This window comes from Miscanthus floridulus, chromosome 5 (genome assembly GCF_019320115.1).
Source record: "Miscanthus floridulus cultivar M001 chromosome 5, ASM1932011v1, whole genome shotgun sequence".
In the NCBI taxonomy this organism is placed as follows: domain Eukaryota; kingdom Viridiplantae; phylum Streptophyta; class Magnoliopsida; order Poales; family Poaceae; genus Miscanthus; species Miscanthus floridulus.
The window spans coordinates 144276505-144303426 of NC_089584.1; the positions used below are offsets into that span (position 1 = coordinate 144276505).

The 26922-nt window shown below is 45.6% G+C and overlaps 3 protein-coding genes across 7 annotated transcripts; 2 read left to right on the forward strand and 1 right to left on the reverse strand.

The window, feature by feature from the left end:
- Window positions 1–3589: 3589 nt before the first annotated feature.
- Window positions 3590–18596, forward strand: LOC136451053 (histone-lysine N-methyltransferase, H3 lysine-9 specific SUVH4-like). 4 transcript variants are annotated; one of them, XM_066451790.1, is made up of 17 exons: window positions 3590–3720; window positions 3865–4309; window positions 4391–4474; window positions 4621–4701; window positions 4800–4854; window positions 4962–5071; window positions 6316–6495; window positions 14394–14492; window positions 14684–14782; window positions 15187–15236; window positions 15953–16041; window positions 16513–16530; window positions 16776–16938; window positions 17023–17128; window positions 17361–17540; window positions 17683–17913; window positions 17992–18595. In XM_066451790.1, exons 2-17 carry the CDS (start codon window positions 3872–3874, stop codon window positions 18103–18105), a joined length of 2097 nt encoding a protein of 698 aa, XP_066307887.1. In that variant the 5' UTR covers window positions 3590–3720; window positions 3865–3871; the 3' UTR covers window positions 18106–18595. The 4 variants fall into 4 exon arrangements, with proteins under 4 accessions (XP_066307887.1, XP_066307890.1, XP_066307888.1 ...); XM_066451791.1 differs by having other exon boundaries at window positions 3613–3685; window positions 17992–18596; XM_066451792.1 differs by lacking the exon at window positions 3590–3720 and adding an exon at window positions 3740–3777 and having other exon boundaries at window positions 17992–18596.
- Window positions 18597–19042: 446 nt separating this feature from the next.
- On the forward strand, window positions 19043–20585 carry LOC136453960 (trihelix transcription factor ASR3-like). The gene is made up of 3 exons (XM_066454508.1): window positions 19043–19589; window positions 19663–19716; window positions 20239–20585. The coding sequence occupies exons 1-3, from the start codon at window positions 19043–19045 to the stop codon at window positions 20562–20564; spliced, it is 927 nt and encodes a 308-aa protein (XP_066310605.1). The 3' UTR covers window positions 20565–20585.
- A 1423-nt stretch (window positions 20586–22008) lies between these two features.
- Window positions 22009–26328, reverse strand: LOC136453961 (uncharacterized). Of its 2 annotated transcripts, none has more exons than XM_066454510.1 (3): window positions 25964–26328; window positions 22651–22732; window positions 22009–22379 (listed from the first exon to the last, which is right to left on the reverse strand). In XM_066454510.1, the coding sequence occupies exons 1-3, from the start codon at window positions 26120–26122 to the stop codon at window positions 22171–22173; spliced, it is 450 nt and encodes a 149-aa protein (XP_066310607.1). In that variant the 5' UTR covers window positions 26123–26328; the 3' UTR covers window positions 22009–22170. The 2 variants fall into 2 exon arrangements, with proteins under 2 accessions (XP_066310607.1, XP_066310606.1); XM_066454509.1 differs by having other exon boundaries at window positions 22009–22382; window positions 25964–26327.
- Window positions 26329–26922: the final 594 nt, after the last annotated feature.

Sequence of the window (26922 nt, forward strand, 5' to 3'; positions counted from 1 at the left end):
AGGGTGTTAGCACTCACTAGAGTCTAAATGCATATGCAATGAGTTAGAGCATCTAGTGGCACTTTGATAACTGCATTTCGATACGAGTTTCACCACCCTCTTAATAGTATGACTATCGATCCTAAATGTGATCACACTCGCTAAGTGTCTCGATCACTAACTAAAAAGCTCCTATCAAGTTTTCACATTTGCCTTGAGCTTTTTGTTTTTCTTTCTTCTCTTTCCAAGTCCAAGCACTTGATCATCACCATGGTCATATCATCATCATGATCTTTACCAATGCTCCACCACTTAGAATAGTGCTACCTATCTTATGATCACTTAGATAAACTAGGTAGCACTTAGGGTTTCATCAATTCACCAAAACCAAACTAGAGCTTTCAACCACTCTGTACACACCAGAGAGCTCGGTGCTCAAAATAGCCCAAAACGCATGCTAAAAACCTTCTCAAGAACTACTCATCGGTGCACTACTCTGGTGCATATAGCTCTCATGCATTCAAACATTGTTTCTTCTCGCCTGTTGTTAGACTACTGTGCAAAATCTCCAGCACATGCACTCTGATGCACACCAAAAGGTAATTTGTGAATGCATTTTTAGCCATACAATATGCACTATTTGGAACCTCCGGTACAACAACTCGGTGCACACCGGAGGGCTCTGGTGAGTGCAAAACAATATCACCAAGTGCATCTCTCAAACTATTTTTGCAAGTGTGCTAACTCTCCAAATGTGTTCCACATGAACACCAACACTTTAGCACTAAGTTACCATTTCAAAATATTTTTCCAAACATTTTCGCTTGATTGCTTTCCACGCCACTCGATCTAAATGCAACATGAGGTTAGATCTCTCTCCTAGTGGCACTAGTAACCATTCAGTTCACAAGAAAGCCCCTCTTGATAGTATGACTATCTATCCTAAATCCAGTCAAACACTTCTCTACTCAATCCTTGACTGGTGAAATAAAATGCCCAACAAATATACCTTTGCCTTGCACATTCCATTCTATCTCCATGTCGGTGATGCCACAACAAGCATCTAACCTCCATCTTGATCAAATGATGAACAATGGTCATCCATCAATGTAGCCAACCACGGTACCTTGATAATTGCCTATAGCATGAAGCTCCTCCATCATTCTCCATCAAGCCACTTGATCACCACAACAAATCAACGCTTGACTTGATCTTCCATGAATGATATATTCCACTTCATAGCTTCGCATGGCCTTATTGGTTCATCGATCGTAGCCTCGCTTGCTCTTCACCGTTACCTCGATCCATCGGTGCCAAGCCCTCTACTCGCACTTCAGCGCCTTTACGATCCATCACACCCGAGTCTCTAGCTTGCCCTTCACGCTTGTAATTTATCCTTCATAGCCAAGCCTCGCCTCTTGATCTTCTCTACCTAGCCATATGACATCATATCATGTCTCATATTCAATGAGATCCTTTTGGAAAGTGAACAAAGCATACCCTAAAAGTCCTAAACAAGAGCACATTTGGTTTCTCAGGCAAAAACTCCTAATAAGGGCGCTTTAGATTTCTTAGGCAAATATTGACTAACCATTCTGAGTGAGAAACTAAAGTTATAAATGTGTTTGAATAGTCAGCTAACTATTCTTAGAGTGTGTGCTGGCAAGCTGTGCCAGCATTTACCTGTGCTAGGAAGCTATACCAGCATTTTTTGTGCTGGCAAGTTTTTCGAGGCTAGCTGGCTACAAAACCAAACACGCTCTAAGCCTTTTGTTGTATTGACTTGTCGCAACTTGCTTGTTGTAGCCACCTTATTTAGCTGGTTTGGGTTGGTATAAGGTGGGTGGCAGAGGGATACTTATTTGTGACCATTAAATGAGTGCTCTTCGACGAAGACGTCAGTCAAATGATGACAGCTCCACCATATCGATGTACAGCCTGTTCGTTTGGCTGTGGCTTGTCGTAAACGATCGTAAATTTCCAGTTGAAACAATATTTTTCTTTCACACAAACCAGCCAGCAGTACTTCTTCATGAACCAGCAATGATACAAACCAGCCAACCGAACAGGTTGGTAGCACACATATGACACAATTGAACGTGCACTCTGTCTTTTGGTCATATATCTGTCACAAAATTCAAAAGGGCACAACAACTCTATCATATAAAAAAGACAATAAACAGTGAGACAACATGTCACATCATACTCTGCGATGTACTCCATTCGTCCCATTAAAAGTGTCGTTTTTTGACTTTTGAACTTCTTCTTTGACCGTTCGTCTTATTCAAAATTTTAATATAAATAATAAAATAAATAAATCATTATTAAAGTATCTCTAATGGTAAAATAAGTTATAACAAAATAAAAAATATTTATATAAAATTTTTGAATAAAACGAACAGTCAGACATTTTCACTGAGATGGAGACTGTACACCCTGTCTTTTGGTCACAATCAGACAACTCCTGCATTGCCTGGAATCCACGAAAAGTCCATCTGTCACAAAATTCAAAAGAGCACAACAACTCTATCATATAAAAAAGACAACAAACAGTGAGATAACATGTCACATCATACTATGGGATGTACTCCCTCTGTCTCATTAAAAATATCGATTTTGACTTTTAAACTTTTTATTTGACCGTTCGTCTTATTTAAATTTTGAATATAAATAATAAAATAAATAAATTATTATTAAAGTATCTCTAATGATAAAATAAGTCATAACAAAATAAATAATATTTATATAAAAGTTTTGAATAAGATGAATATTTAAATAAGAAGTCTAAAAATAAAAAACGACACTTTCAATAAAACGGAGAGAGTAATTAACTGTACACCCTATCTTTTGGTCAATCAGACACCCAGTCTTTTGGTCATAATCGGACAACTCCCGCCAGGAAAAGCTCAGTCCCACAGCTGCTTTACCCTTTTTAGACTGCCCACAGCGTGATCGATGCTTAAAACAAAAGATTCCTATGCCACCTTCATCGATGCTGGGAACACTTAAAAGCCTACAGCGTCAGCATCGATGCCCATGCAAATATGGGACTATCTTGTCAGAACGTCACTGTCTCTATCTGCTCTAGTGGCTGGCTGTGAAATTATTTCTTTATTCAGCAAGCACCGGTGAACCTACATGCCACGGTGCTTGATTTTTTCAACTTGACATCGCACTCTACGATGGTATGAGCTGGTGCCTCATCCTTCTCTCTCCTCATTCAGCACCGGTGAAACCCAACACTGTGCGCAGTCTTAGCTCCTAGAAACCATACAGACAGTAGAAAAGATATGCAATGAAACCCCCGCATTGGGCCGTTGCCCGTTGGCGATTCTGGTAGTACACGTACACCACTGGCGCAGCGGTCATGTCGGGTTCAAACACCGCATCCCCCAATCGAACGGTGCTGCGGGCGCCTTCGATTCGAATCGCCAATCCTCAGCCGCCCAATGTGCGCCTCGCCCAAAATTCAAACACGCCCGGGCAAACACGCCCAGCCCATCCCGACGTGGCAGTGCCCATGAATACGATACGCCCCAACACTCAGGGGCAGTATCGTCATTTGTCTCCCGCAGCCAGAAAGGGCCGAGGACGCGCAGCGCGTGCGCAGCACCCAACCCCTGCCTATTTTGCTCTGTTCTGGACGCTACGCTCTCCTCTCCCCTCCCCTTCGGCTTCCGCCATTCCCGCTATCGCGGAGCGCAGGGTGAGCTCCTCGTCTTCTGCGGCAGCATCGGAAGGGTGAGCTCCTCGTCTCTCTGGCTGCTCTCGACGCGGCGGTCTGGGACTCGCCGCGAAGTATATTGCTGCGCTCGTTTGCAAGTGGGGTTTTCGGTTCCTGTGTTCTAACTTTGTTGGGGTTTTGTTGGGGCTGGTGTGGTGAAGCTGGTGGATGGCGAAGGTGGATTCGGTGGCGCCGGTCCCGAGCCCGACGTTCATGGACGCCACTCCCCTGAACCCGCTGCCGCCGCTGGTGGTGGAGGAGCTCGTGCTGCGCCGCAGTGCTCGTTGCCTCAATAGGCCAACCCGGCCCAGCTACGCGGACCAGGAGCCTCCTAAAAAGCCCGGCGGCCGGGGCCGGGGCAAGCGGAAGAGGGATGAGGAGAAGCCAGAGCTGGTGGTGGCGCAGCAGGGTGCCAAGAGCCCTGGCAGGAAGGTCTCCAAGGTCGAGGCGGGTGAGAGGAAGCCGATGCCCGTGATTGCGGCGGTGCCGGTCTCTTGCGCTGGCGTTGCTGCGGAAGACGATGCGACGGGGACAGGGAAGAGCGCCAAGCTGAGGGTGAAGGAGACATTGAGGGCGTTCAACAGCCACTACCTCCACTTTGTGCAGGTACCGTTGTGTGTCTGAATGCTCAGGTATTATCCAGTTTGGTTCATGTTTTTCGCTGAACTTGTAAGCATGTTGATACAGGAGGAGCAGAAAAGAGCTCAGGCTGCGCTACAGGAGATTGAGGCTAAGGGTGGCCTCAAACGTCAGACCAAAGGGGGTAAAAAGGTGCGAATCTTAGCTCTGTCTTGGAATTTATGTAATACCGATTTCTCGTATGCGTTTGTTCGTTAACTGTGCTATGGGTCTATGAGTTGTATCATGGTGAAAACTGTTCGGTAAATTTGTATGCTACTTTGCCCTTATAAATGCAGAAGAGCAGTAAGCAAGAGGCTGAAGCTGAGGAGAAAGAGAAACGCCCATCAAAGCGGCCTGACCTGAAGGCAATCACCAAGGTACATGTTGTTCTTTGCCATTCTTCTCCGTTACCGAGCTGAATCCCTATATGTGTTTGCTATACTTGCTGGTCTTATTCTTATTGTTGAAATCCCAGATGCAAGAAATGAATGCCGTGCTTTATCCAGAGAAGAGGATTGGGCATCTACCAGGTTAATCTTTTACTTCTCTCCAAGGAAAAATTTGTATTGTGAAGTTTGAGGGGCATGAATTTAGTATATGGATGTGTAAAGTGATGGTCTTATCCAATCCTTCTCAGGGATCGATGTCGGAGATCAGTTTTATTCTCGTGCTGAAATGGTAGTGTTGGGCATCCACAGCCATTGGCTCAATGGCATTGACTACATGGGGATGAAATACCAAGCAAAGGTAACAGCAGCAGACATTTCTGTAGAAGTAAAGAGACGTTTTTCAAGAAAAAAAATAGACGGGAAGGTTTTGGATCAGGAAATTTGCAAGTTTACTTCATTCTGAACATGCCATAGAACATCTCTTTTGTTCATTTGATAGGGGAATCACACCTTGATCCAACATGCTTTTATCGCTGTATGTAATTATTCAATATTAGCATTTCCCTTTCAGCACTCCCAAGTTACCCCTTCCGATCAGATATATAAGTCCATCTGGGTGTATCTTTAGTCAAACTTTTTTTTTACCTTTTGACTATCAATATCTGAATTTTAGTCGTATACTAGATTCATTATGAATCAAGAACCGTTGCTAGACTGCTGACCGCCTTGCAAGTTGGGGGCTTCCCACCCTGCAGTTTGTCCCTTGTGTGATCAGGCCCATGAAACGATACAGCATATCCTGATTGCTTGTGTTTGCAAGGCAGGTTTTGACAGCTATTTTTTTTCTGTGTTGGGGTTGCTTCCTTTTGCACCACAACCAGAGGACTCTCGTTTCAGTAGCTGGTGGAGCAAGAAAATCAAGGCAGTTCCTAAGGAGATAAAGAAAGGGCATTATTCGCTCATAATCTTAGTTGCTTGGGAGATTTGGAAACATACGGACCACTGTGTCTTTGAGGGTGGTAGTCCTTGCTTTCAAAAGGTTCTGCTTGTAGTTCATGAGGAGTGTAATCTGTGGTGCTGGGTTGGTGCTAAGGCTTTACATAGATCCTATGTAGGTCGTTGCCATTGGCTGCTTAGAATCCTGATGGTTTTTTTTGTCGTGTTTTTGTTTCCAGCATGTGGCGCTGTTAGCGTTGTACTAGGTGGCCTAGGGGTGTTGGCTCTGCCTCTCATTTGTTTTTTTCTACTTAATTAAATGACACAAAGATCTCTTGCGTCGTTTGAGAAAAACAAAGATTCATTATGAAAGATAGATCATGTTATATAGATCTCTTTATATTTTCATATCGACCGGCAAGATCTGCATTATTTAAGATAATATATTTTTATAGATTTGTGTGTCAAAGTGTCATATTGGAGACTATGTCAATGTCCTCATGGATAATTCCTTGCTGCAGCATCTTGTAGTTGTTTCTTTGTATTTTTCTAAATGTTGAGCAATTTATTGGCTATTCCATTTCAAGCTTCTAAAACAAACCAGAAATGGCTCCTAAAGGGAGTGATCATGTGCCGTAACTAATAATTTTGAATTTAATTATGCAGAAGGAGTATGAGAAGTTAACTTTTCCACTAGCCACCTGTATTGTAATGTCGGGGATATATGAAGATGATCTAGACAAAGCCGATGAAATTATTTATACGGGTCAAGGAGGAAACGATTTACTTGGTAACCATCGCCAAATTGGCTCTCAGCAGTTGAAACGTGGGAATTTAGCATTGAAGGTTGGTTTCAATGGTCTTATTTGTTACTTAGTTATATCCAATGTTTTCTGATCGGCTTATCGTTCCTAATCGGTCTGGTACCGATTAGGACGATCAGGACGATTAATCGATGATCAGGACGATTAATTGACCTTTGATCGGGCTAATCGTCCATATAATCGTCCAACATATAGCAGGACTTTATAAGTATATATCATATATGTATGGTATATATATAATATATCATATACTATATATTTATATAGTAGACATCGAGCATATTTCTAGTTAGTTGGTTACTTACCTATGAGATCTGACTCCATATTCTTGTCCCAGCCTCCATATGTTTGCAGATTTTCTGCAGGAATAATAGATAACTTGAGTAAGTAGATGCAAAAGAACAGTGTGACAGGCTGACAGCATTACAGCAGCACATACTCAATCCAGATCCAGAAAAGTAGGAATTAAGAAAACTAGCATAGTCCACAACTTAATATAGTACGAGTACTGAGTACATACTACAAACTAAATAATTAAACACTGCAAACAACATTAAGAGTTTTTAAGATAACACTACCTGCCATTCAATCAGCATTCAACACATCTAAATCTAAATAAGCAAATCATCATCCAAATTGAAGCCTCCTCCTCCATCTCCACCTGAGTCTCCATCCACCTCCATTCCTACTTCAGCATTAGATGCATCTGGCTGAACTTGTGCTTCATGGTCATCATCTTCAACATCAATGCTATCTGGAGCAGCAGCTGCAGCTGCAGCAGTCCTTAGACGCTTCCTGGTATACATCTGGCTGACAGAGGCTGCTGCACGAGCAGCAATAGCCCTAGGCAAGTTGTGGCCCTGTAGATTCTCAGATGCACCAATAGCTTCATCAACAGCAGCCCAAGTCGATTCCTCACAATTCTCATCCACCCATTCATTATCCCACTGAAATTCATCTAGCGTGAGAGGGTTGCTCTTCTGTCCTTTGCAACGAAGCTCTCTGATTTTTTGAAACATGTTTGACATCTTTTTGTTGTAACTGACATAGACCAATTTATTTAACCTCTTGTGCTCTAATCTGTTCCTCTTTTTGGTGTGGAACTGCATAAAAAATAATGAAGCCCATCTGCCTATTTAGTGCTGATCGGCAAAGAGACCTAATCGGACGATTAATCACGAGTAATCGACGGTTAATCGGACGATCAGGTTTCTGATCGCTCTGATCAAATCGTAGGGTCTAATCAAGTGCTAAGTACCGATAAGGACGATTAATCGCGATTAATCGGACGATCAGAAAACATTGGTTATATCAATTGCATGTAATGTACTGTGTTCCACTTTTTTGTGGTTATGCTTCTGTTCCAAGTTATAATTAATTTTGGCTTTGTCCTAAGTTAAACTTCCTCAACTTTGACAGTTTATACAAAAGTACACAAACATCTAGAACATCAAATGATCAAGTTTGTTCAATCAAACTCTTCATGAAATAAATTTTAATAGAGATTTTGTTTCAACTTGTAGATGTCTATATATTTTTCTAAAAACTCGGTTGAGGTTAAAGAAGTTTGATTTAGGGCAACCAAAAGTGAACTAGAAGTTGGAACAGAGGGAATATTATAGTTCTATAAAATGTGTTGTAATGTGACATACCAACTTGACTTGATTTGTCCCATGGTGGATCATGTGCACATGTGTATGATAAGTTGGGTGTTTAGTCCCATCTTGCTTGCATAGGGTGAGAAACACCAACATATAAGCTTAGCTGGTCCAAAATCCAATAGCACTAGCCCCAAATTAACCCTTCTACGTGAAACACGGACAAAAGTGTAAGTGGTTTTGTTATGAGTGTGGTTTACTAGGTGTGCAGGGTAGGCCTAGTCTTCGTTGGACCCTATGGGTCTGATTGGTTGCCTGTATTACCCTATATCCAGACTTGTGCAGTGCAGTTTGCTCGTGAGTGCTCAAAGCAAGCCTAATGCTGCATTGGCCAGTACGCCAGATTTTTTCATATTAGACAATGCAGGGCTGCACAAGCTGATGTGCATACAAAAATGAAATATTCTCATCCTTCATACCTTTACTAAAAACATGGCACCTCAACTAGAACATGGAGGTGACTACATGCAACAAAATTTAAACAACCAAATATAGTTTTATCAAATGTGTCTTGTCTGTGCAGACTGCAGAACAACTAAACACCAAGACACTTCATACGCTTATGTTGGCTTAGGTTATGTTGCGTAAGGCCTAATGTAGGTTAAGACTGGTTTTCCAGTTGTTCAAGCCATGACCCATGGCATGTCTATTTAACATTTCAGTGCCCGAGTTAATTTATATACTCAACATCTTGGTTGAGCGCGGTGGTAGGTCCTGTTGGAGGTACAGAGTGTTTTTACTCAGCCAGGGATTACACACCCAGGCGACTGCTCTTTCATATATAGGAGATAAGTAGCACATTGATTACATTGATGGCTCATTAGAGCATTAACTAAACAGCTAACTGCCTGGGTACTTGCACAGTCACTTGTGCTGCCCAAGGCCTTAATAGCAGAAACATAATTAAGCACAGATAACTAAGTGATAACTGGGAGCAGGACTTAACTTCTACAGTTCTCCCCCTAAGACCTGCTTCCCCCATCCTTGATCTTCATGATCCCAATCTTGCTTCTCATGTCTTCAAACTTGGCCTTGCCTAAGGCCTTAGTCAGAATGTCTGCCAGTTGATCATTTGTGGCGACGAACTCAGTCTTGATGCTGCCTTCTTCAACACAATCTCTGATGAAGTGTTGTTTGATTCTTATATGCTTGCTTCTGTCATGAAAGACAGGGTTCTTTGCAAGTGCTATTGCTGATTTGTTATCCACTCGCAGCTCTACTACTTCCACTTTCTTTCCCAACAATTCAGCAAGTAACCTGGACAGCCACAGAGCTTGTGTTGCAGCAGTAGTCATGGCAACATACTCTGCTTCACAGCTAGATAAGGCAACCACTCTTTGTTTAATGGACTGCCAACTGACCAGATTGTTGCCTAGGAAAAATAGACAACCTGTAGTGCTCTTGCTTGAGTCAATATCTCCAGCCAAGTCTGAGTCACAGTAGCCAATAAATCTGGCTTCACTGGATGCCTTGGTGAAGTGCAGGCCATACTCCAGACTGCCTGCCACATACCGAAGGATACGCTTCACTGCCTGCTGATGCTCTATGGTGGGCCTCTCCAGAAATCTACTCACAAACCCGACTGCAAATGCCAAGTCAGGTCGAGTATGAACCAAATATCGCAGGCTTCCAACCAGCTGCCTGTACTGTGTTGGATCAACTTCCTTGGCTGTACTCTTCTTGCTCAATCTTAGCCTTTCCTCCATAGGAGTGGCTGCTGGGTTGCAGTCCACCATACCACCCAATTCCAGTATCCTTTTGGCATAGTGAGTCTGTCTAAGGGTGATGCCATCGGTGTTCTGCTGTACTTCAATGCCCAGATAGAAGCTTAAGAGCCCGAGGTCACTCATCTCAAATGTTGCTTTCATTTCAGCCTTGAAGCTTTCAACATCCTGCTCTTTGGCCCCTGTGATGATCAAATCATCCACATACACACCGACAAGCAACAGAGAGTTTCCAGAACCTCGCCTATAGATTGCAGCTTCATGGTTGCTTTGTCTGAAACCTTTCTTTTTCAATGTTGAATCAAGCTTTGCATTCCATGCTCTTGGTGCTTGCCGTAGGCCATACAGAGCTTTGCGCAAGCGATACACCTTGTCTTCTTGTCCAGCAACAACAAAGCCAGGCGGCTGATGCACATATACCTCCTCGTTGAGGTCTCCATTCAGAAATGCGGACTTGACGTCCATCTGATGAACAGACCAACCCTCCTGTGCCGCCAGAGCCAACAAGACTCGAACGGATTCCATGCGTGCGACAGGGGCGAAAGCATCATCATAATCCACGCCTTCTTGCTGGACAAAGCCACGAGCGACAAGTCTGGCTTTGTGTTTGATAACATTACCGTGTTCGTCCTTCTTCAATTTGAACACCCACTTCAGGGTGATTGGACGGTGACCAGCAGGAGGCTTCACAAGCTCCCAGGTCTTGTTTCTCTCTACTGATCGCAGCTCTTCTTTCATTGCTGCGCACCACGCTGGATCTCTCTTGGCTTCAGTATGCGAAGTTGGTTCGCCAGAGTGCGTTAGATGCAGCTCTGCGAACAGGCGAGTTGCAGGTGGCGGTGTGGGCTGCTGGCCAATGATATTGCTGACAGTTCTGTAGCGAAGTGGTTCATCCTCGTGATAAGCATCCAGTCGATCATCATCATCCTCCAGAGGCGTGGCATGCTCAATCTGAGAACTTGGTGGCGGTGGTGACACTTCCAGTGCCGCTGGAGCAGAATTAGCTTGAGGATGAGTTGATGCGGAGCCCTCTACTCCTTCAACTCCAATTGGGCTGTTTGATGCGGGTGTTCTTGGTGAATCCGGGAGCAGAGGCGACGACGGCGGTGCTGGTTCGCTCACCTCCTCTGACCAGACATACTCAACTGTGAATTCACTGCTGTTCACAGCTGATGGCCCAGATTCCGGCGAGGACCAATCCCAGCCATGTTCTTCATCAAATACAACATCACGGCTGATCCTGACACGCCCGCTCACAGGCTCAAACACCCTATATGCCTTAGCTCCTTCTGCATAACCAATAAACACGCCGGCCTCGCCGCGGTCATCAAGTTTGCGCAGCTGACTGAGCTTCCTTGTGTATGCCACACACCCAAACACTTTCATGTGTCCCAGAGTTGGTGAACGTCCATGCCAGGCCTCATATGGGGTGATCCCCTTCAACGCACGTGTCGGTGATCGGTTCAGTATGTGGACTGCTGTCATCACAGCCTCCCCCCAAAACCGAGCTGGCAGGCCCCTCTGCTTAAGCAGTGCCCTTGCCATGGCCACTACTGACTGATTGCGCCGTTCAACTACCCCATTCTGCTGAGGTGAGTGAGGAGCACTGAAGTGCCTCTTAATGCCTTGTTCTGCGCAGTAGGTAGCGAAATCAGCAACTGTGAATTCTCCTCCATTATCGGTGCGAAGCACCCTGATTTTCTGACCACTTTCCGCCTCTGCGCTCAGTTTGATGCGCTTGATGGCTTCTGCTGCTGCATCCTTGCTTGGTATGAGCGCTGCCCACATGAAACGGCTAGCGTCATCGACGAGCAGCAGGAAATATCGATTCCCTCCAGGTGTTGCAGGTGTCACTGGTCCGCAAAGATCGCCGTGCACCAGCTCAAGGGGCTGTTTGGCACGGTACTGTGTTGCAGCTGGGAACGGGCGCCTTCTCATTTTGGTGGTGACACAGGTGTCACACACCTGCTCCACATGGTCAATAACCGGGACACCGCGCGCCATCTCCTCCTTCCCAAGTCTGCGGAGTGCATCAAAATTCAAATGCCCCATCCTCTCATGCCACTGCCACGCTACATCTCCTCTGCATGCTGCAAGACAAAGTGGCTGGACTGCATGAAGTTGGAGTGTGTACAATCTGTTAGCCCCTCTCTTCACCTTGGCAATCAAACGGCCAGTGTGTTCCCAGATACGTAACACGTCGTGATATATCTCCACCTTGGAACCAGTCTCGTCAAGCTGACCCAGACTGATAATGGAATTCTTCAGGGCTGGTATATAGTACACACCCTGCAGCACCCTATGCTCACCAGTTCTTCCTTCGAAAGCAATCGAACCGATGCCTTTGATGTCAACCTTGGACGCATCTCCAAATCGGACCGTGCCTCGCACGTCCGTGTTCAAGTCAGAAAAGAGCTCACGCCGTCCAGTCATATGGTGTGTAGCTCCTGAATCAAGGTACCACACATCTGCCTTTTCTTCATCGCCATTGGCACCAAGGAAGGCGCGGGCTTTTGGTTCTTCCAGATTCACCTCTTGAGCAGCATAGGTGTATGCCGGCGCGCACTTATCAAGATCAACGAGCCCATGCGCCAGAAACAGAGCCCCATCATCCTCGCATTCTGCATACTGCACACGGCCATTGTGGCCGCCGTCACCGCCGCCTGCGCCCCCTCGGCCACCAGCGTGCTGGCCTTGATTGCCACCGCGGCCGCCGCCACGACGGCCTCTGCCCCGTCCGCTGCCACGGTCACCGCCACCATCACGGTCACCATCTCTGTCTCGGCGTGGATGAGGGCAGTCTCTTGCCCAGTGGCCCTCCTGGCCACAATTGTGGCAGGTATCGCCACAGCGTCCACCATCGCGGCCGCCGCCACGGCCCTTTCCTCGCCAGCCGCCGCGACCGCGGCCACCACCGCCGCCTTGGCCGCCGCCGCGCTGATTCTTTGAACTAGAGCCAGCAGAATCATCCCCGCTGCCCTTCTTCTCCTTCTTCCAGCGTGCGCGCCATTGCTCCTCAGTATACATGAGCTTGCCGCCGACGGTGATTGGCTCGGTAGGCGCTTGCTCTTCACGGTCATCAACAGCCTTGAGCCTCCCAGTGGCTTCCTCAAGCGTGAGCATGTCAAAGTCCAGAAACTGCTCAATAGCAACCACAATCTGCGCATACTTCGACGGTACTGTACGCAGATACTTCTCCACCACACGCCTCTCATCGATGTCCTGATCACCATGAAGGACAAGCTGTCGATGCAGAGTTGAGAGGCGGAAGGCAAAATCTTCGACGCTCTCTCCTGGCTTGACACTGATGTTCTCCCAGTCGCGGCGGATGCGTTGCAGCGTCGCGCGGCGGACCCTGTCCACGCCGATGCGCGCAGCAGCTATGGCGTCCCACGCCTCCTTCGCCGTCCGCTTGTCGATGAGCGGAATCCCCATCTCCTTGGGAACCGCTGCGACAATCGCCTCCATAGCCCGCCGGTCGTCGCGGAACGAGACCCGCTCTCCTTCAACTGCGTCCCACAGATCGCGGGCCTGCATTCGCAGTTTCATCTCTTGGCTCCATTCGTGGTAGTTCGTCTTGGACAGCATCGGCCAGTTCGTGCTGCTGCCCGAGTCCCTGTATACGACCCTATCGTACACAGGCGACTCCCGACGCCCGCCACCGCGGCCACGCCTGCGGACTGGCGGAGATGGAGACCTCCGGCGCGGGCTCTTGACCTCCTCCTCTTCTTCTTCATACTCCAGCTCCTCTTCTTCCTTCTCTGCTGCAATCTCCTCCCTCAGCACCCGCGCGGTCCTTGCCGCCTCCTCTGCAGCCGCCGCCGCCTGCCGCGCCGCCTGGACCGCCTGCGCAGCTGCCTCCTCTGCAGCTTTCAAGCGCGCGGCCCGGCCAGAGGAGTCCTCCGCATCGCTGACGCCCTTGGCAGCCTTCCTTCGGCGCTCAGAAGATGTCGAGGCCATGGATAAGAAAGCAGGGAAGAGGGCTCGAGTAGAAGATGAGAGAGAGGTGTCTAACCTAGGCTCTGGTACCAATTGTTGGAGGTACAGAGTGTTTTTACTCAGCCAGGGATTACACACCCAGGCGACTGCTCTTTCATATATAGGAGATAAGTAGCACATTGATTACATTGATGGCTCATTAGAGCATTAACTAAACAGCTAACTGCCTGGGTACTTGCACAGTCACTTGTGCTGCCCAAGGCCTTAATAGCAGAAACATAATTAAGCACAGATAACTAAGTGATAACTGGGAGCAGGACTTAACTTCTACAGGTCCTCTGGTTGGGAGGCTGCCGGCCAGGGTTCAAATCCTGGGTTGCATGGAAAAAAACGTCCATCGATAGGTAACTGTCTACAGAGATATACGTGCTGCAGGTGTGTCCTGGGCAGCCAGCTTTCGGGGCCTTTATCCGACGGGTTGAGTTTTTTCTCTCTTATCGATCACAAATGTTTTGCCTTACACTTTCAAATGAATCGATCTCTAGCTTATATATAAATTAAGCTCATTTTATTGATCTCATTTTATTTTGCTGTTGCAGAATAGCAGGGACAATGGTAATCCTATCCGAGTTATTCGAGGTCATTTGTCAAAAAATAGCTATACGGGAAAGATCTACACCTACGATGGAATTTACAAGGTCTTTATGTTTTCTGAATTCTCTTATGAATAATGTAGACCAGATGTTCTCGTCTTGTTATTGGAGCTTGGGCTTTTTAACCTGCAATCCCATGGAGATACATACACACCAGAAATAGATTTGCTAGTATCTAGTTCTATTGCATTATCTGACCAATTCTATTTTTGCTATTTCATGTGGATAATCTGTAGGTTGTAGATGACTGGGTACAGAACGGAGTGCAAGGCCATGTGGTTTTCAAATTTAAATTGAAGCGGCTTGAGGGTCAGCCATCATTGACGACTTCTGAGGTATACCTGAACAGAGACAGCAAACTGAGTTGGTTGTGCTGATATTACCCACTGTCTTGTTATAGTTTGGATGGGTGGCCTTCACTTATTTTATACTATATCGTGTCAACTGGTAGAGAAGAAATGTGGAAATAACATGAGACTTCTCAGATTTGCTAATTCAATCACTAACACATTTGCTAGTTCTAGTGCAGTTTTCCTTTCAGAAATATGTTTGTGTCATCTTTTCTGTAACTGAAATATGCTTTTGAATTGCGATAATATACTAATAATACAGCCATCGTTGTGCTTGACCAGTTGACCTTTTAAATGGAATCTATATTCCCTTGAATAAATTTAACTTTGCATTTTTGTATATACTGGAAATATCATGTGTTTGTGTCATCACATATCTGTGTGTCCAGGTGCGATTTACTCGTGCAGAAGCTCCCACAACTATTTCTGAATTGCCTGGGTAAATGATCCAAACACCTGAAGTTTCATTTTTTGTGCGTGCGGAACTGAAGTTTCTATTTTACCATTCATGATTTCATTTTTTTTACGATAAGTTATGTGTTCTAAAATAAAGTAGCTCGTATTGATTATATGTGTGCTTAAACATGGAGGATACAATATTGAAAGACTATTGTCGGTTGTATTGCCTTAGCCTGGAGTGCGAGTATGTATTCTCCCTTGGTTCCAAAATGCAAGTCGTTTTAGTTTTGTCCTAAGTCAAACTTCTCTATCTTTGACCAAGTTTAGAGAAAAATGCATAATGTAAACATTAAATTAGTTTCATTAAATCCACTATGAATTACGTCTTGATAATTTATTTATTTGGTATTGTAGATCTTAATACTATTTTATATAAACCTGGTAAAGTTAGAGAGATTTAACTTAGACCAAAACTAAACCAACCTGCATTTTGAAACAGTAGTAGTTTTTAGTTCAAGTATCTGTATAAACATGCCAATCTACTAGAGATAAAGAAGGATCTGTACCATATAGAAATCTTAATAACTAAATATATCTTTAAAGATTTGTCATATATCACATATGTGGTTGTGGTCATTTCATGACTGTGCTATGCTAACATCCATGCATGTATTCTTTTATCACCTTAGTCTTAGTGATACAGAGGTTATGTTTCCTTGAATGAAACTTAATCATATGTCATGTTTAATTTGATAGACTGGTTTGTGACGACATCTCTGGAGGGCAAGAAAATATTCCAATTCCTGCTACTAACTTGGTTGATGATCCGCCTGTTCCTCCATCTGGTATGTTCAAATTTATCAATTGTTTATTTCATATTTTCTTTGTTGCAGGGCTGTTTGCATTGTTCCAATAAACTAGAGCAAATGTGTGTAGTGTGACTTTTAAATTTTGAACAAGCTACATCCTAGAATATGTCAAATAGCACTATAGCAGTTTATATCGCAAATCAGATTTTTGGAACTTGTACTATCCAATGGCTCTTCCTCCTTCCACATTTTTTCCACTGATTTTTCTGCGAGTTTCAAATAAGTGACATTTTGAGTTGGTGTCGACAGTTTGGATATTCTGAAAACGATACAGATAGATTGTATCAAAATGTAGTTTCATAACACTATACTTTTGCTATGTTTTATAAATTTAATTACAACAAAAGTCAGTAGTCAAAGTTGTATTTTGATGATCATGTCTATGTCCAAAACATATCTTATTCTGTAACTGTTGGGAGTAGAACATAACAATACTTCCGTTTGCAGATTTGGAAGTTAGCCAAGGTGCCCAACAAGAATATTTGGAAGTTGTACCAACAAACAAGATAATACAATGAAGTGCTCTTTGAAACTTTTAAAACATAATAGTAACTAAGCTGCCCAAATTCAGTGCCAAACGTTTCTTGTTTTATGAGAATTCATCGTGTCGCTTCTAGCAGATCTGCTTTCTTCAATTCCTGTTCCTGTTTCAATTTATACACTAATCATCAGTGGCTGATTGCTTAGTGTCACCTTTGGCAACATTTTAGGTTTCACATACTTGAAGTCTCTAAAAATTCCAAAGGACATCAAGATTCCATCTAGTATTATTGGCTGTGATTGTGAAGGAGATTGTGCTACCAACAAAAATTGTTCATGTGCTCAGCGCAATGGTTCTGATCTGCCTTATGTATCATATAAGAACATTGGCAGGTAAGCACAATGTTTAAATGGTTCAATACTTGGATGGATTTTGCAACTATTGTTTTTAAATTTTTTTTGCCTCTAATTCTATAGGTTGGTGGAGCCCAAAGCAGTTGTATTTGAATGTGGGGCTAACTGCAGTTGTGACCATGATTGTGTAAACAGAACATCTCAACAGGGTTTGCAGTATCGCTTAGAGGTTGGTATTTCTCTTTCCAAGAGTCGTGTGTTCTGATACTTCCTAGGATATCTATTTTAGACTTTTTCCCCTATCAAAAACGTAGGAGAGCTGTGTTTTGTTTCATTAAGAAAACACATTCTTTCTTGTGCTTCCACAGTTTGGCCCCTTTCACAATTCTTCCGTTGGGAGTGACACCTCTTACTAGCATTTGTATCTAGCTATATTTTGCTTAACAGGCTGAATTTTACAGGTATTTAAGACAGCTTCAAAAGGTTGGGGAGTCAGGACTTGGGACACTATCCTCCCTGGGGCTCCCATCTGTGAGTACACGGGGGTGTTGAGGAGGACCGAAGATTTGGATGGTTCACAAAACAACTATTGTTTTGACATCGACTGTCTTCAAACCATGAAGGGTTTGGATGGAAGGGAGGTAATAGTTTTCTCATTTACTGTAACATGAAATATTGCCAAATTCTACTCCTATATCACTAGTCCTTTCTGTAATAATTATTTTAGGTGTGCTGAAATTTCATCAGATGCTGAGCACTCATGCTATGTACTCTGTCCTGCAGAAAAGAGCTGGATCTGAAATGCACCTGCCTAATCTTCATCCTGAGAATGATTCAGATGGACCACCTGCACCTGAGTACTGCATAGACGCTAGTTCTATTGGCAATTTTGCCAGATTTATAAATCACAGCTGCCAACCTAACCTTTTCGTCCAGTGCGTTTTGAGCTCACACAATGATGTTAAACTGGCAAAAGTGACGCTTTTTGCTGCTGACACTATACTTCCTCTTCAGGTGAGAAGTGTTTGAGTTCTCTCAACCAAACAGTAGACTCTACCAAAATAAAATTTCTGATTACCATGTGCTTTTCAGGAGCTATCCTATGACTATGGTTATCGCTTGGACAGTGTTGTTGGGCCTGATGGAAAAATTGTGAAGCTGCCTTGCCACTGTGGTGCTCCTGATTGCCGGAAGCGCCTCTACTAGACCTGCAGTGTGTTTCTATTTGGATTTTGGAGGAAACAGCTTATATTGTAGGGAAGCAGTCATGGTATCTATGTAGTTGGCATGCTCTGATATATAGCAAAAGAGGAGCAACTTAATCTCCTTTTAGAGCATTCTTATTTTGTGAGCATTAGAGGACATGCTGGTCATGGTAGCATATTTTGCAGACAACCAATTAACTGATATCTCTGGACATCTGGTCCTAGAACAGTTAACCTCTAGATAAATATATATAGATTACTTGTTTCCTCAATGGCTTGGATCTGTGTTTTTTCTGTCATGTGCCGTCGTGTGTGTGTTTTAATCAATGGATACATGGACTACTCAGATGCCATTTTCAAATTTTGAAGGCAACTGAATTATCAAATAGCGACAAATACAATGTTGTCGATTCATGTAGCATTTTCTCCTGTTGAAATAGGTACTACAACTGATTCAATGGTATCTTGGATGTCTTGTGGTCTCTAGTGACTTGACTTTGAATTTTCGATGTCTCAGTACTGTCAATAGCTAGTAAGGCTTCGGGTGTTGGTGTTGCTGCTGGTGTATGTCAAACTGTTAATATGTCATGCTTTCATTCATATGATTTGATCATGACACTAATTTAGTAATTTGCATATCTCCCAGGATGTTAGCTGTGAGATTTCATTTGATCTCTGGTTTTAATCCGTACTAATTGTTACTCGTTGCTAATTGGCGGCAATTAAAAACTGCTTGCTAATTGTCTGATCTGATGGATATGTAATACCACTAAGCCAGACTGCATTTGCTGTACCACATTCAATTCTTGTAAAATTATGCTCACTGCTGAAAACCGCAAGCTTTGACGTCGATTCAAAGGCTAAGAAAAAGCAGCCGATAAATCCCATCCGGGGCTGACGTCTTGGCGAGAGGCCTCATAGTCATAGCGCGGCGCACGATGTCTGCCAACGAGAACTCACCGCCGGTGGAGGCCGCTGCCGCTGCAGCTGCAGCCGCCGCCGCCGCGTCCACGCCACGGTCGCGGCTGCCGCGGTGGACGCGGCACGAGACGCTAGTCCTGATCCAGGCGAGGCGCGCCATGGAGCGGCGCGGCCTGCAGCTGCCGGCGGTGCGGCCGCGGCCCAAGTGGGCGGCGGTGTCGGCCTACTGCTGGCGCCACGGCGTGGAGCGCGGGCCCATGCAGTGCCGGAAGCGGTGGGGCAACCTGTCCTGGGACCTCAAGAAGATCGTCGCGTGGGAAGGGAAGGCCATCGCCGGCGACGCGCAGCACGAGTCGTTCTGGGACATGCGCGGTGACCAGCGGCGCGCTAGGCAGCTGCCGTCGTCCTTCGACCGCGAGGTGTACGACGCGCTCGTCTGCGGCGCGTCCGCCGGAGACGGCGAGCACGCGGCCGCGGCCGCGGCCGTGATGCCGCCGGACTTCGGCGACGGGGAGCTGGAAGGGGTGTACCGGCAGCCGCCCATCATGGTCATGCCCATATCAGGTCAGCACTCGTACTGGCATGTATGTGCACGTGACATGAATGGCATCACATGTTTGGTTTGTTTTGCATGCAGTGAGGAAGTACGAGCCCCCTCCTGCCTCTTCTGAACATGAATGCTCTGGTCCAGGTGCGCCGAATATTTTCATCAATGTTACATACATGCATTATGCCATTATATCACGTGATTTTTATTTTATGAAAAAGAAAGTAACTACAACTTTTATCAGACCCGGCTACCGGGGGTCAACATGTCATCCAAATAGGCGTGGACTCTTTTCATATTTGCATGACAAGTGGGATCCACAACCTTTTTTAGCTCCTGAAATTTGTAGGTATTTGTTAGAAGGGTCAAAATTATTGTAGGTTTCTGAAATGGTCGATATGAATTCTAGTTTGAAAACGTACAAAATCTTTATATTTTTGTGAGATTAACTAAAAAAAGATATTATTCAGGCGATCCAAATTACAAAATGTTTTTTTATTGAAGTTCGTATGCATTTGTTACTATGGTTAAAATTTGTTGGAGGTTTGTGAAATGGTCAACATAGATTGTATAGTTTTATGACATCGCAAATAGTTGTAGTTCGTTGAAATTAATCGTAGCTGCAATGAACTGCACGATAAGCTGTTTCGCGTGTGGCCATGGCAGTGACAGAGAGCGATCAGAAGAAGGCGGGCGCCGCGGCGTCGGACAAGAACTCGACGTCGTCGCAGCACGACGGCGGCGGCTTCAAGGACAGCGACGCGACGTTCGTGGCGGATCAGGCAGAGGGCACGGCCACGGCCACGCGGGCGGCGACGGCCAGCATTGGGAAGCAGGTGATCGAGGCCCTGGAGAGGGGCAACCGGGCGCTGGAACAGCAGCTGGAGGCGCACAGGAGCAGGTGGGACGCCGACAGGGAGCAGCGGGCGGCTCACCTCCGCGCCATGGACAGGGTCGCCGACGCCGTGTGCAGGATCGCCGATAAGCTCTGAGGGTCCGGGTCGCCGACGGGAGCTGCATGGGATGCTTCGGTTGCCTTCGCCGTGGACTGAATGAAGAGTGACAAATACAAGACGTGCACGCATAAATGCATTATATACACAATGAAGTATAGCAGCTGTGAAACGGGGAACTGGAAACTCTTGAATCCTACTGAAATAATGAGATCTCTACCCACCTGCCCTACTGTCTCCTCTGAATCTATCAACTACTACGATGAACATGCTGCTGTCTTGTCTTGCTCAAAAGTCTGAAACGTTGTGCCGTGGGCCGTGGGCCGTGGCGTGGCTCCAGGTCCAGGATTTGGAGCCGGTCTGGATGGCTGGATCACTCTCGTCTTTTTTTTTTAAGTGGATCACTCTCGCTTTTGCTAGTTCGTGCGTTGAGCTTTTCTGTCTTTATGAAAAGGCACCTCGCCGCAGCGATCGGTTCTTGGTCTCTCACTCCCCTCCTCTCCCTCTCCCTGCTATGATTAGCGATCGGTTCTTGGTCCGTGCTTTTACCGACTGAATCTGAATCTAGCCCTGCTCTGTTCATCCGTAATTCACTAGCTTTTTTGCTCCTTTTTTAGTTTGAGGGGTCATGTACATGTGCTGCAACTCAAATGTTCAACAAGCCCTTCCCTGTGGCTGTGGGATCATGCTACTGAGTACTACTGACTGTGACTGTGCCAGTGTTCATGTTCCTGACTGTGACTATGATGCCGAGTTCACAGTGAGGCCAGGCCAGGTGTGAGCACTGCACAGCTCTCACTCAGCTAGTCAGCTTGAGGCTTTCCAGTTCAGAATTTCAGACGCTGCTGCCCTGCCTCTGCTCTGCTCGCTCATCAGACAAGTGGCTACAGCTACACAAGCAGCAAACGTGAAAAAAGAATATTCAGGCGACGCCGCGACGACACAGGAGCCGACCAGGCAGGCAGTCAGCTAACTCTTGCTCTGTTCTTCTCGCCTTGTCTGTCACTGCACCCGCGACACAGGTGCATGGCATGGGATTTCTCGATCTGAGGCGTCACGCCGGGGCCCGCTGCGGTGCTCCGGAGTGTCCCCAGCACAGCACGGATCCGGTTATTTCGCCGCGCGTGCTGGATCTGGATGGGGGGGGGAGCGGGCGGGGGCTGCCGGCCTGCCGCTGCTGCTACCGCTAGTGTTTAGTTCAGCAGACCGCGACGCGAGGTGGTCTTGTTCGGCCAGTGCATGCAGTAGGTGAGACGATAGCTATCGATACAGCGTGGAAGCAGAATGCATGATCCTCCCTGAATCTGAATGAACACATATGCTCTGCTGAATGGATGCGTGAAGGAAGAAGACACGGGGATCGTGGAGCACGGGCACTTGCGTGGCATATACATATATACATATACATATGGCTGCTTGCTTGCTGCATACATGCATGCTACATTATTCAGAATGGAAAAAAAAGCAATGAAAGAAATGGAAATAAACGGACTGGAAGAAGAAATAGATTACCACTAACAGATTATTACAAACTATATATGCAGCTGCTACTAGTTATGTATAAATATAACAAGCACATACAGCAGTATCATACTCTATATATGCGGTATATATATAGACTATAGTACTATACTAGCTATGGTGGTCATGAGCCGTAGCATCCCAAAAACCAGGACAGCGTCCTGGCATGGCCGCCGCCGGGCGAAGACGCCGCCGCCGATGTGGCGTCGTCCCAGCCTGCTGCAGCACCCAGCAGTGCCTTCCTGTGCTTCTTCTTCTTCTTCTTGGTGTGCACCACCTTCCCGCGCACCGTCACCTCCTTCTTCCCGAAGTCCACCATGTAGTCCAGCAGCCCTGCTAATGGAATGGACACAACACAAGCACAGACATGAGCTATGGATGAGCAGGCAGCAGTACGTACGTACAATGGCCAGTAGGCCAAGATGGATGCGTAAGAAGGAAGAACGATGCATTAGTTAGCACTGCTAGTAAAGGTAAACGCATTACGGACATCACATGACGCGTCCTAAACTCCTAATGACAGGTAATTGGTGGTGATGGTCCATATGTACTTGTGCGAATTAACTGACATGAGTACATGGCATCTCTGAATGTGGATGCTCACCGTTCATCTTGGAGACGACGTTGGCGACCCGCTGCCGGCAGTGCGAGCACCCCATGTTGGCGCTCATCACCACCACCTGCACCTGCGCATTATTATTCCAGCAATTTCTCTTCATCAGTTTCATCTCTACATCAACACACTCACTCTCCATAAACATCATTATTGGCATCCATCACCACCATATATATACAACTCATCATGCATCATCTGCATTTGCATTGCTTCTACGTAATGAATAAGGGTGCATTTGGCACTTGGCAGGGATCCTTCGTGTTGTTTCCCCGCCAAAACGGCACCCAAGGTATAAGGTATGGAGTATGGACCAGCTCGCTATCCAACCACCGATCCGTTCAGCGATAGCACGGCACGCATGAATCGATCAGATCGATGCTTGTTTACAACGCCGGCTGGCCAATGCAAGTTGGGTTAGATAGATAGCCTCGCCTTAGCTGTTGACATTAATCATGAACGGTTAAGTGGTCACAGACTTATATCCTAATTAAAAGCTAGTTAATTAACTAGCTACCTATGCGTACATCACACCTAACCATTAATCCACCTTCCACTAATCAGGACGCACGGCTAGAGTTCATTGTACATTTATAAACTATTTGTGAGGAATATACGTACCACAGGGGAAGAGAACTATGATATAGCCATATAGGGTACATATATGTTCCTCTCTCAAATACCAAAAGTCACATGGCCGCCACTCTTGAACCCTAATGCAGATTGTACTACTCCTATAGCCCTGTCAGGCAGCCAGCAGTGGTATTACTATTGTTATATCTCCCTGTCTATGTGCCTCCACGGCACATCATATCATAACAATATCACTAACATATATCTATTGGCTATGCAAGCCACTTGCATTATAGTATGAATACTGTATCACGTGCAGTGTGGCCTGGGCTGGGTCGTCTGGACTAGTCGCATGCCTATCGTTGTGATCAGCGGCGGACCAAGAAAATATTTCAGGGTTCAACAACACTGCTGTTAAGTCTCAGCTCTCCTACACTATAACACTATAGAACTTTGCCTAAAAATTCATGGGGACTCTATAGGGGTTCTATTGCTGCGATATGGGTAGGGGGGCTTAAGCCCCCCTGTTGGTCTATAGTGATCAGGCCAAGACTTTTTTCAGAGATACCATGCAGAGCAAATGCATGTGGCCATCATCCCTTGTTGTCGGGATAAAAATTACTGCGAGGATAGATGTAATGTAAGTAGCAGGGCCATGACGCATGTCAGTAATGCATGTACACAACAACGTCTCTCTAAAGAATCTTCAGAAGCAGCAGCAGGATGTGGAAAGCGTCAGTATCGCTGACGCTCTGTTGTTCATTCTACAGTGTAATCTACCACTATAGTCTACAAATCCATCCATCCTGATAGCGATCAGCGAATCATTGTAGTATCTGTTATCGAAATTCCCTTTGTCTAGACGTAAGAAACTTGTGCAGATGCTGGAAATTAAACTCATTAAATATAGATAATGTTCGGTCAGAGCTATAACTGATGGTGAAATGCTGGACACTGAATCAAATGGGAGTACGCATGTGTGTATACTTGCATGCATTGGTCAAAATCAAATGGGACAAGAGAATGGATTAACGAGTGAAGGGGATGGTTTACTTAGGCCCCGTGTAGATTGAAGCTGCTAAAATTTAGACAGCTAAACCATTTGCTAAATTTTAGCCACCCCTGTTTAGTTTGGTGGACTAAAAAGTCATTTAGTCCCTTTTAGTCAGGGTGTTTAGATCTAAAGTGACTAAAATATGAGGCAACCTGGGCTTTAGTCCCATTTAGCAACCCCTTGGTGACTAATTGGCTAAATGCTCTTTTAGTCCTATTTAGTCATAGTATTTAGGTAAAAAGTGACTAAATAGGACTAAAATTAGCCGGCTAAACTTTAGCAGCCCCATCTAAACACCCCTAAATTTATTAATTCCACATGCATGCGCGTGTACATATCAGGTCAAAGGAAGCGTACGTGTACGTGTTGCGTAGCACATGCCTTGGATTTGACGGCATAAACACGCAGGAATACGGACGGATAGATAGCCTACCCCGGAGAAAATGACTCTGAAGCAACCTAGCTCCACGAATAGGATGCAAACATTCTGCACTGTCACCTAAATTCATTTCTTATTTCTTTTTTGTTTTGAAAAAAGAGACAGAAACTTGCCGGTCAAAGCAAAGGCTAATACTCCTACTACTACTAGTAGTAATCTTCAACGGTAGGAATAAGATGGTATACTTGGTGAGAGTATTCATCAGGCATGGCGGCTACAGTTCTTGCCTGCTCATGCTTGGCACGTGATGTCTGCTCATGCCTTAGCCTTGTCTACTGCTTATGGTCAGAAGTCAAAAACACTGCGAGAGAAGAGGAGACACCGAAATCGGTGACGGCTTCACCATCGTCGTGGCCAGACAGGCAGCTCGAGCTCCCAGCAACGGCCAACAGCCGACAGCTCAGCTGTGGCCGAGACCGGCACAAGAAACAAGCGGCATCAATAGCATAGCAGAGCATAGACCGGCGCAAGAAACAGGCTACAGTGCAGCATGCGTGCCCGGTGTCTGCTACCAGATTCAGTCTTGCTAACAAGTTACTGCGTGCTACTCTCTCAATTGATTTCCATGTGAACAACAACAGTAATGTGTAGTAGTTCACAGATTCTGATCTCCAGGCTGATCAGATCACTTCCGTCTTATTTCCATACAGGGCAGGGCAGGTTAAGAGATAGAAAGAGAGACAGACAGACAGGGAAGTAAACTGCTCCGTGCAGTGGAGTTGTTTGGCGGATTGGCACTAACAGTAACAGGGGCAGGGCCTTTCACCTTTACGCTAAAAGCCGGACTGGAAGGCAAAAGCGATTGCAACAGGGGGGCTCTTGAGAATCCAAGGAGATAACCACATCTCTTCTCCCTCGATGAGCAGAGAAGAAACAGTGGGACAACGGACACTGAATGTGTGGAGCTGGAGACTGTCGGAATGCAGTGAAGGATGGAGTGACTTTACTGTTAGTCTGTTACTACCACTGAAGCCTGAACTGATAGGCTCTATTGAGAAACATGTAGTGATGGACACGGCTAATGGTTTCTGGAACGGCAAAGGCTAGCATCCTCAACGAAAGAAGAAGAACAGAATTTCTTCGGCAGAAAGAATGGCTCTAGTTTCAGCAGAGTAATAATAATCTAAGCTGGATTTCAAGAACCCAACGACATGCAAGCCATTGCAGATTTTTCATTTCTGGGTACTGATCAGCTAGCTGACAATGATGAGAGACAGAGAGAGAGGGAGAGAGCGTACCGATGGGAGAGAGAGGTCCTCTGCAAACCTCAGAGCTTGCAGCTTGCTTGGTGTGCTGCTGACGGTTGCGTCCGACGAAGCGCCGAAGCTCCTCTCGGAGGAGCACGACTCACTCCCCATGACGTCTTCATCCCCTCCGTGCTCCAGCTCCATGTCCATGGCGGTGTGGCGTGGGCTCTTCTTGAGGCTTGAGCTCTGCCTTTCCTGTCCAACGACAGCACCCAAGGCTTCTCCTTTTTATACTAGCTATTCTAGACCACCCACTGAGAAGGGCGGATTATTTTAATCACTTGGGAATGAAATTAGGTGTAGGATGAATGGAAGGTGAACTGCAGCAATCATGCTTGTTTGCTGATGGATCTCCTTTTCCAAAGACCCACCCGGTCCTCCATCCCAATGTGTCATGGTCATTCACTTTCATAGTTTCATTGGATGACTATACGTATATATGATGTCAGTTGTCTTGGAGGCAAGTGCCAATTTCCAACTGAAGGTGGGCCCACCTTGTATTGGATTTCTCTGCCTTATTTGTTTTCACTGTTACAGTAGCATCTCCAAGAGTTTGTCAAATTTTACTTGGCAAATCTTGTGATTTGCCAACTCCCAAAATTATATGCCAAGTAAAAAAATAATCCATCTCCAAGAGTTTGTCATTTTTGACTTGGTAAAATAAAAAAAAACCCGTTAACAAAACGAAGAGGCCCGCTAAGCGAATGAAGAGCCCTGCTAAGAAACGAAGAGCCCCGGATGCCAAGCCGTATACGCGCGCGTATATTTGCGCGCGCGGAGGGAAGATTTGCCAAGTTGCTATTGATGCCAAGTTGTTTTGCCAAACTGTTGGAGGCTATTTTTTCTTGTTTTGCCAAAATTATATAGATGCCAAGTTAAGATAGCATACTGTTGGAGATGCTCTTACTTGCAGTGCCAAAAGTAAAAAATAGAAAGGCCTACAAAGTCTA